The sequence below is a fragment of the Adiantum capillus-veneris genome, chromosome 21, assembly GCF_014529385.1.
Source record: "Adiantum capillus-veneris isolate H3 chromosome 21, ASM1452938v2, whole genome shotgun sequence".
Lineage (NCBI taxonomy): Eukaryota > Viridiplantae > Streptophyta > Polypodiopsida > Polypodiales > Pteridaceae > Adiantum > Adiantum capillus-veneris.
Window position 1 is genome coordinate 18,977,126 of NC_140951.1, and position 10,646 is coordinate 18,987,771.

The following is a 10,646-nucleotide window of genomic DNA, read 5'->3' on the forward strand; positions in this document are numbered from 1 at the left end:
ATTTGTAGGGGGTCGGTTTTTGTCTGAATTCGATTTTGAAAATTTATGGTTGAAGTAAAGTTGCGCTTACGAATTCAAAATACCAATTTTGACTATGTTCAGGATAAGGTTTTTCTAGTTTGCATGTCCGATGCTCTCAAATAAAGCTTAGGGTTTATTTTTTCGCTTCCAGAAAGGTGGAAATCTTACAATCACCACAACTTAATAATTTGAGATGTCCTCATCTCAACCGAAGTTAAGGGATTCTTTACATAGATAACTTCAGTTTCCCGCATAGCATTTTCAATGACATCATCTTTCCATATAACTAGGTGCTCCTTAATTACTTTATTTCCAATAGTTCTTTATCTTTCCTCAAGAATACCATCCGGTCTGAAATTCCTTACTTTTGACAATACTAATTATTTACTACTCAATTTATTTAGGAAACTCTCGGCATTGAGACCATCTTAAAAACCTTTACAAACCAATTGTATCAGCTCAAAAACCACATCAAATCCATTTCATACAAACAAAATGCTCTATTTATCCACCTTGTCAACATGAAAGTGCTCGGTCTAACTGACCATTCACAGAAATTAGTGTTTGATAAGTATTATGCATTAAGGCTTTGCCAATCTGAACGCGTTCGGTGTGTTCTTGCCATTGTGAGCAATTCGTGCTCGACACAAGCTACGACCATTTCACCAAAGGTAACCCCTCTATGTATTAACCTCATTGAAAAAAAATAAGTAAAGGTTTTTAAGAGGTATCATACAAAGAGTTTTTGGATTTGAATTAGTCTTCTGCATTAATACTTCTATATCTAGGTTATTTTTCAAGGAACGCTATCTTGTGCACAAGGAATGTGAGTTGATTTTTGGATAACTAGCTCATTTCTAAGGTGCCACCATGAAATTCTCATGGCAAGGTGCGAAGATGAGATGGGAATTCCTTCGAGTTTGAATTCTACCAACCTGGCTGAGAATTAAGAGAAGCCTCTTTTCCATTTGCTAGTTCTACCCTTAATTTCATGTTTGGATTGTAATGTGCAGCAGAAGTGAATGATGGTGTAAGCTCAAGATGAGTGATCAGTGAGTGCTCAAGGTTCCTTTTCTTAGAGATTCCTAATTAGAGAGAGAATGTGCAATGACCAAAACAAAGAGGGAGTGGAAAACTGTGAGAGAATAGTGCATGAGAGTGCGAGAGAGAGAGAGAGAGAGAGAGAGAGAGAGAGAGAGAGAGAGGACACTAGATGGGGTCCCAAACCCCCCTCCAAGGTCCCCCCTCTCTATTGCTAGAGAGGTGTTTGCTTTAGATTGCACAAGTTTGGTGCAATGGTTCTAAATGTTGTGGTACTTGATGACAACGATGATGATATCGAATATGGTGGTGATGATGATGATGATAACAATGTCGTCAATAAGGTCGAGGCTCCAGGACTGATCTGCTAAAAATTGAAAATGCTAGGGATGTTGATGAGGTGAGGATCATGTGGAAAAGCTAATGGGCTGATTTGTTTCCATGAATGACGATGAAGGCTGAAAACTAAAAAATGTTGATCATGTCACGATGGGAAGATTGACCGCGGCGAGGCAAGACTAACCTAATGAGGTTCTGCGGCGGTATATCGATGGTGAAAAAAATGTTGCTGACTGAAAACACTGATTCAACGTGATGTCTTTATATACTCACCCTCCGCTTGATCATTTTCTTGCCTATGCTTTCATTTATATACATTTAGGGCAAACACTAAATACTAGGCATCTCTGAATGGAATCTGGCTCATGGATTAAACTCCATGCTAGGTCCAGGTGCTGAGAATTTTTTCCCTATGTAATCTCTTTCACACTCTGATGTATCTTGAAATTTCTTTAACATGGTAAATTGTATAATTTTTGCATAGGCCCTTGGGGAGTGGTATCTCTCATGAAGGCTATTTCCTTGATAGAGAACTTTGATACAAATTTCTTTTGGGGAAACTTTAACAAATCCTGCAAGCTGATAAATGGATCTTTCCCTTTTAAGGGGAATGCCACTAGAAAGATGTATAGTAAAACTTTTTAGTTGCATATCTTCTAATGGCTTGTATGGGTCAGTCACATTGGATGAATAGATGGAGAGGTGTTGTGAGTTACCTTCTGAGTTGAAGAGGTATTGCCGTAGAAAAAGGATTTTAGAATATAAGGGATGAGGCACATATGAGGACAGTTATGCTTTGCTCACTGAAAAGTTGACCTTTGACACAAAGAATCAAAAAAAGCATAAGGATCACAGGAAGGAATGCAAGATGATCTTTTTTCATGTGAAGAGGAAGTCGGGGCAACTAAATACATGAAAAGACAAGAAGCTTCTAGTTTCAACAAGGAAATTGTTTCACATGTAGCAAGGCAGGACCTCAGGGGGATGCAGTCATACATTATGCTACATTTTGGAAAAAACCAAGGAAGTTTGCTAAGAAAAGGGTTTGTTTTATTCCCTACTACCATGTAAGTAAATGGTATTCTTTATACCCATTGAACATACATGATATAGATGATTTCGTATGGGTGCAACCCCTGACGATGGGACATAAATCAATGCAGTGCTATACTACGGCGGAGGAAGACGATCTAGAGAATTTCAAGCTAAAAATAAGAAACTTGAAGGTACCTAGACCTTAACCAAACAACAAAGAGACCAAGGTCCTTTCAAGGTCAATGTGGTATTTTTCAAGTTATAGCTAGTGGACCCTTGAAGGATTTACATGCCTTGGATATGACTAGTCTTTTTTAGGTCCTTTTATGGTTAGGTGCTAGAGATTTATATTTTATGGAAGGAGGAGTGAAGGTTGAGGAGGTGCTTTGATTAAAGCAATTGTTCACACACATAGAAATGAAAGTCAAGAATACTGTGGTTGGGGGAAGGGAACTTGGTAAAATCCCCTCAGTTATTGAATGTTTACCTTGAGGCTTGTGGTTTGGAGCCTACCATTCCAAGGGTAGATAGTTTTAGGGGTTCAGGCCGATGCAGTGAGAGAGGAGACACCCCTTTGCCTTGGCAGTAAGTCAACATGGTGTGTATAGTAGTTATTTGGTATTTCTTTTTAGGGAAAATTACCAAAATAACCCTCTAATTTGTGGAAATTCCCAAAATATCCCTCAAATTTCAAAAATTTCCCAAAATACCCTTATATCTATTTTGGTTGGATTGTTCAAGATTTTCTAATATTTATTCTCTTTTGACAGTCAAGATCCATTTTTGAGTGCTTGGCATGTAATTTGTCGTGACAAATTACTTCGCAAGGAAAGGCAATCATCTCCAAAGCCTACATAACCAACTCAAATTTTAGTTTTAGCATCTTGTATTGATAGACAATTAGTCTGCTTATGAAAAACTATTAATTTTTTAATCTTTGGAGATATTTTGGGTATTTTGAAATATTTGAAGGGCATTTTGGGAATTGAAGAGAAAATATTGGGAGACTATTTTGGGAATTTCCACAAATTAGAGGAGCATTTTGGTAATTTTTCCTTCTTTTTAGCATATAAAACGATACTAAACTATTAGTACTTTGCATATAGGACTCCTATGCAACATTGTAAACCCTTCAAATTTTCATCATGATAGACTTTGTCGCTTGATTGAGTTTGTGAGATGAAAGTTTTCACCATTGCATCTCTCATTAAACAAGCGAATCAAACATCTAGATGTGTCTATGTAATGTTGGATTACTTATGATAACATGAGTGTAATGCGAAATGTTGGACAAAGATGTAGTATTCAATATGAAATGTAGAATGTGTGAGAGAAGGGCACTCACTGAAAGAGAGAGACTGAGAGAGAAGGGATACGCAGAGCATGGCCAAGAAGGTAGCAAGAAGCGCATGTTGTTCCATTACCAGAGGTACAGTTATATACAGTTACGGTGGCAGTTACAAGGTTCACATGATTCATAGGGATGTGTGCCTTTTGGCATCACGAACGATGACATGGGTTAGTGGCTGATGTGGATGATGACATGGATTAATAATCCAACACGCCCCCGTAAGACATGTCATCATACAAGGGCATCCATGTGTTATGGATTCATGGTCAATGCGAAGCTACATGCTTTGTTTTTTTATACAATGAGCATGCTTATGCAACCTTTACATAATGGAGTCATGAACGAGGCTGGAAATTGATTCAGCCAGGGTCAATGGTTTCCTTCATCAAGAGTCGAATCTTCAACTCTGATCTTTGCTTTGTATGTGCTTTAATATCATTTGACAGGTCCACTGCGTGCATGCTTTCACGATCTTGAACATGACATTTTCGCCCCCGCAAGAGAGATGAAAGCATGAAATCATCGGTTAGAGTCAAAGTTGATGTCGAGGTTAAGTGTGGAAAGGGCAGCAAGGTAAGAAATCTCAGAGTAGGTACCATTTGTTGAATGAACAGGAGAGCTTGAAATATGAGGGTTACACACACAAATTGATGAGTTTGAGGAGTCAGCTCAGAATGGAAGGTAGGGCTCTTGTAGGCGAGGCCACCAGGGTCAAAAACAATGGAAGACGATGGGAGTAGGCAGCCATTCAGTGTTTGCATAAGACCTTTGAGTACTCCAACTACAATATTGGAAATGACTCCAACAAGGAGGATGTGGGCCAAAGACCCTACAACAGCAGTGGTGTTAGAAAAGTGGTTGTCATTGGCAAATGTCAAAGAGAATCCATTCATGGCACCATCAGATATCTGAGAGTCAGTGTGGAAGAATGTTTCAACTGGTAAGGGGTGAAATTGATTCTCAGGTGGGAGGTTTACAACCATGTAAGAAACAAGTAAATCCAGCTTGAAGAATGGATTTGAATAGTTATTTACTGTAGCTTTAAGGAGAGGCCAGAGTTTGGATTTGCTCAAATCCTTGGAGGAAAGGTGGAAAACACAGCTCGATGTAGGAGGCTTGCGAGGTGGCTCACCGTCAAAGCGGGTCTTCGGTGTTGAGCAGGTTTTGTGCGGGGCTCTTCGACAAAAGCAGCATGTGGGACCAACAATGAAAGAGGTGGCTCGACTACGTGTAACCAATGGACTTCTGTAACTTTCTGCAGCATTGGTGGATCTATCAATGCTTTGAGGTTGGATAGAAACATCCCAAGAGGCAGCCGGTGCAATATTGCTTGTTGAATTGCTCGCTTCATGATGCCACCAAGCTTTGTGAGCTAAAACCAGGGATTTGTAGGCGGCATCGGGCTGCACTGATTGAGGATGCAAGAGCTCCCCAAGGAAATAACTCTCCTTGTTGGCGCTGATTGAGAGGAGGGACTCAAGCGAGGAGGCGGCACCGACAGCACGAGGTACACTAGAATTATTTGCAGCAGCATCTTTGGCTGCAACACCTTCTTCTGTAGGGATGACAACTGAATTTTTGGTTGCTTTAAGAACTACACCAGTGTCGGCAGTGGCGTGGGCACCATCAGTTTTGATCGTCGCAGGGATTTTGTCAACCTGGGCTGCTATGATGGTTGCACCATCAAAAATATAATCTGATGTGCACGCAGCAAGGGCAGACCTCTTTGCTGCATCAGATTTCAATTGGAAGGGTTTGACAGCGATAATGGTCGTAGCAGGGTCGTCTGCAGAAGGTGCGACAGCAACTGCATTAGCAAGAGCGTCATCTTCTGCAGGAGGCTCGTCATCTGCAACAGGCGTGGGATTCTTGTTGACTGTAGCAGCGTTGGCAGCAGCAGGTTGGGCTGCAGGGGTAATTACATGCCGAGGTGCGGCGGCACCTCCGACTGGAGCATTGGAAGGACCAGCCGCAGCAGGACGGGAGGCTTGAACCAATGTTTGGTTTGCCGAAGCCGGGTTCCCGAGAAATGCTGCAACGATGGTCGCATCACCATCACCATTCTCAGCGGCAAGGTTTGCAAGGAAGGCAGTGATGACCTGGTCATCACAAGCAACGTCAACGTCTGCATATTTGCAGGAGGTAGGGCGAGCAGCAGCGCCTGCCGGAGGGGTCTGCGCTTGAAGCGAAGAGGATGATGGAGGTGCAACTGCCGTGGGGCCTTCGGGCTTGAGGTGGGGGTACCTTCCCACAGTAGAAGGTCCGTAGAAGGCATGGAGAGCTCGCCGTATGGCAGCCAGAAGAACCACCAGGAGGTTCTGTGCCCAGAGTTGTAGAGGCACAGGTGACTGCATGGTGGGGCGCCTCACAGGTGTGGGAGGATCAGGCCTTGGCTGCGATGATACCATGTGAGAGAAGGGAACTCACTGAAAGAGAGAGAGTGAGAGAGAAGGGATACGCAGAGCGTGGCCAAGAAGGTAGCAAGAAGCGCATGTTGTTCCATTACCAGAGGTACAGTTATATACAGTTACTGTCGCAGTTACAAGGTTCACATGATTTATAGGGATGTGTGCCTTTTGGCATCACGAACGATGACATGGGTTAGTGGCTGATGTGGATGATGACATGGATTAATAGTCCAACAGAATGTTAGTTTGTGCATACCAACTATTGTCTAGCATAATGAGTGTGATCTGAGCCGACGCCCTTTCAAGCGGGTATGGCATTTCCTAGGGAAAAACCGTTGGATTACAAAGCTAGTTTAGTGAGGTGAACGATAAGTTACCTGGAGAAGGCAACTTCAAAGGGAAGGCCGAAGCAAGTTCCGCAATACTTGGACTTCTGAACAGAGGTACTTGGTCGCTATCACACCCATATCAAGTTAGCGAAATGGGTCTCTCAAGGGCATGGGTCGTGGCTCTAAGTCAAAGCAACCCTCCCTGGTTCCAGACCTAAGAGCGAAGTGTGAATAATTCTGGCCTCTCGCAGTCTAAAGGAAACTAGTGATAAAAGTATCCTTGAGATTCCGGGTGCATAGTCCTGGTCGTTCTTCTTGTGCACTTTTCCGGTGTATGAGGGGAGCAACTAGGAGTGCCCTACCCGACTCATAAAACAAAACAAAACAAAACAAAACATAATGAGTGTGAGGATTCAAGATGGAATAAGTATGTAGGTGTCGTTCTCAAGCTTCCCTATCTTCTCTTGAAATTTTGCTCAATTTGTGTCTTGCTTCAACTATTTGTGTGCCTTCTTCATCATCATCCTTGATGGCCTTTCTAGCCGGAATAGTTGAATTACTTCCTCGTGGTATTTGTGTCTACCTTATTCAACGAATATGTAATGGTCTTTTGCTATCATGATAATGCAGCATTACTTTGAGAGACTATCGAGGCTAGAAATTGACATTCTAGAAAACAATATTAGAATGGACATGGATGAGACTTGTAGTAAAGGTGGACACTAATCAAGCTCACTTTTGTTGGCTTTTCCTCAAGGGTTAGTGCTTTTACTAAGGAGGAAGACCCTGAGAAATTTCTTGTGAGGAAACCTTACCATACCTCACACATATGTATACAACCTTCCATAGGGTGGAGCATGAGTGGATGGTACATTTTTCCCGAAGAGTTGTCCTAAACATAGCTTTCTTGTCCACTCACTCAGGCTTCCACCTTGTACAATGCGGACTTGTTGTTAGGAGCAAAAACGTGCTCAAATTTTCTCCTTGGGCTATTCGCACAAGAGGTACTTGCACTTTCAAAGGGGCAAGAGATCAAGGAAAAAGCCACAAAACTAAAAGGAATGGTACAGTTAATGGTTTTGGGCCTTCAGAGTTTGGAAACAAGGAATCAAATGGCTAGAATAAGAGTCATGAGATGGATCTTGATATCTCTCTCTCCCCCCCACGTTAGATAGATCTTTGAGGTCTCTTGGGATTGTTCCTACAATGTTAAAACTCTTCTCAAATGTGTGTGTGAGGGGGGGGGGGGGGGGGGGGGGGTGAGAGAGAGGGCGAAGACTAAACAATGTGTGTGTACCCATAAGGGCAAGTAATGGTGACCATGGCCACCAGAAGTTTTGGACAAATTCTCACAATATTTCCCACATTGTGACTTACCTCAACATCATGAGCTTCTGTGAGGGAGGCGCCGCATACCTAGCTGGGTACGTTGGGGGGCAGGGGACCGCTGGCCCGGTGGGGGGGGGCCGGGGTCCCCTGCCCCCAATCGTACCTAGCTAGGTACGCAGTGCCTCTCGAGCAGAAACTCATGATGTTATGCATTGTATGAAAAACACTGAGAAAGACTCGGTTTTCCTACATGAGAAAATTTCTAAATCTTCTTCTTGATTGTCTCTAAGACTCTCTTGAATGGCCTTGGTGAGATCTGCTAAAGTCATCTCAGATATTTTTGGCTCCTTAGCAATAGGCTTTAGGGTCATTGGTTGATGCCCCGATGCTTGCGAGCTAATAGATTTAGGCTCAACAGACACTCTTTCTCCTTAAATCATTAAGTTATCCTCCAATTGGATCGCATTGGTGGGACTGCTTTCCAAGTGATGATACCTCTAATGACTAGGCCATTGTAAATATCCTCATGTTGTAATCCCCTAATGAATCTATCAAGAAATTGATTTTTATTGAAGCGCTCATTTGGATTACAACGAGAATTCAAATGCTTCAAGCGACTAATAAAGTCTCTCACCGACTCTCCTTCCTCTCGTTGGGATTTCTGGAGCTGAGAGGCTACACCCGAAAGCACTCCCTCTCGTATGTATTCTTTTAAGAACAGTCTCTTAAGAGTAGGGTAAATCATTTTTTCTTTCACCCTTAGGGTTCTATACTAATCCCCAGCCTTTTCACTTAAGGTTAGGCTTAAAGCATTACTCTTATGTAGGTCATTGTGTTCTCCTAGAGAATCGCATATTTGTTCAAACACTTCGATATGCTTTCTCACATCCCCGTCTCCACTAAATTTTTGTGTGAGCTTGGCTAGATTTATACTACCTTACTTCTAGGCTCTCCATAAGGCGTGTTATGCATATTCTCAGCAATAGATCGACCAATAGCTTGAGCAAATGTTGCCAAGTCACCTAAGTGAGCAGGAACCGTGGGTGGAGGTGCTCCAGAGACTACATATGGAGTAGGTTTTGGCATTGGGCTTGGCGCATAGGAAGCCCTTGGGTTCCACGTTGGGTACGATGTTGTGCCATGTGGTAGCCCAAAGTTCATATGTGTGGCCCTAGGCATAGCAGACGTCGGATGTGACATGCTAATGCTAGTCGGTATAGTCCCATGGAAATAAGAGCTTGGGTGTTGTGGTTTTGGAGCATAGGTTGTTGAAACAATGGGAGGGGTAGGGACTACATGAGTACGATGATCCATGGGTGTATACAATTGGTACACACTTGTAGGTACTGTTGCAAGCATTGAGCTACCATGTAGTGGTGCTTTACTAACAAATGAGGTCCATGGCATTTTTCTTGGCATGCCCATCATTGGGGTAGGCATGGTACCCGTGGTGTCATCAAGAGAAAGATGAGCTAGACTTGGAAAAGTAAAGCTATCACTTGTGGGCTCAGATTGCACTGAGACCCCTGGAGAAACAACATATGGAGGATCCATCTGACTTACCAAGGGATTCTCCATTTGCGATAAGGTTGGTTGTTTAGCCTTCCCTGTATCCAAGAATCTCATGAGACCCATTGAAGGCATGTGGATCCCCTTGTTCTATCTCTCTAGCTCAATGACTCTATGGATGACCTCACAAAATCTTTGTTGTTGATCCTCCACACTAGTAACACCCGTTGTGGATTGTAGGACATCTAACCAACCCACATGATAGGTGTGACCTGTGTATAGGTCGGTTAGAGTTTTCGTTTGTAGATCGTACTCCGAGTTCTCATTTAAGAACGCTCCATCTAGGATTGAGGTGCTAGGGGTGTCCCTTGAGCTAGATGCAATGTTGCTCTCTATGGGTTGACCCTTAGTGGTCACTAATTCAGGAGCACTCGAATGCTCTCCTAGCAAAAATATTGACATAGGGGCTTTCGCTTTTAACTCTCTTCGTTGCTCCATCTTGCGTAAGCTCTCAATTTCCTTTTCCCTAGCCGTGATGATATATCGCTCAACCTTTGCACTTCGGCAAGGCTTCTACCATTAGGTAATATAACCTCGGAGGGAAATAGCTCTGAAGAGTCAGGGGGTGCAGTGAATGGAGTATTCACGTGCACACTCTCTAAGGGCATATGATCTACGTTGGTCATGAATGACGCATTTACTTCCCCACCCCGCTCATTTACATCATTAGCTCCATGTTCGGAGCGAGTGGCTCTACTAAAGGTTTCCTTCAAACAGCTAAGCATGCTCGGTCCGAACCGTGGGCCCATGGCATGCATGTCTTGGCTTGAGCTATCGGGATTAGGCATTGGGAAACCCTCCATGTCGTCGTAGTCAGAGGAAGAGTCATTAGCCGCTATGTTTGTGTCTTGGTTTGTACTACCTTGGGTCCCCACCGAGGACCTGGAACCTAAGGTAGGTGGATATTGAGAACTCGCGTAAGTCGAAACTCTCTCTAGTTGCTCGGCCTCTAGCACACGACCAGAGCGCAGATACATGTACCTTTGACATCCTACAAGCGTCAGTGAATAACTTCGAAGTTTAACCGCTTACTTTTTTAGGTGTACGTTTTTACTCGTTTTTTGATGTTTTCTAATGATTGCTTTTTTTATTAAAGTGTGTGATAACTCAAAACGAGCGTATCACTCAGAGGGTCACGGTGTGCTGTACAGCACAATGTTCCGTCATCTGAAGCTCCGTTGGTTCTCAAAAAGATCGATTTTTAGCTACGTGCGAGGTTAAAAT

General features: G+C 43.0%; 1 protein-coding gene across 1 annotated transcript; it reads right to left on the reverse strand.

Moving 5' to 3' along the window:
• Positions 1-3,830: 3,830 nt before the first annotated feature.
• Positions 3,831-6,950, reverse strand: LOC147430618 (uncharacterized). The gene has a single exon (XM_086494432.1). The coding sequence runs from the start codon at positions 6,193-6,195 to the stop codon at positions 4,147-4,149; it is 2,049 nt and encodes a 682-aa protein (XP_086350558.1). The 5' UTR covers positions 6,196-6,950; the 3' UTR covers positions 3,831-4,146.
• Positions 6,951-10,646: the final 3,696 nt, after the last annotated feature.

Coding starts and splice junctions, on each gene's coding strand:
- LOC147430618 (XM_086494432.1), bottom strand. CDS start 6,195: ATGGTATCATCGCAGCCAAGGCCTGATCCTCCCACACCTGTGAGGCGC.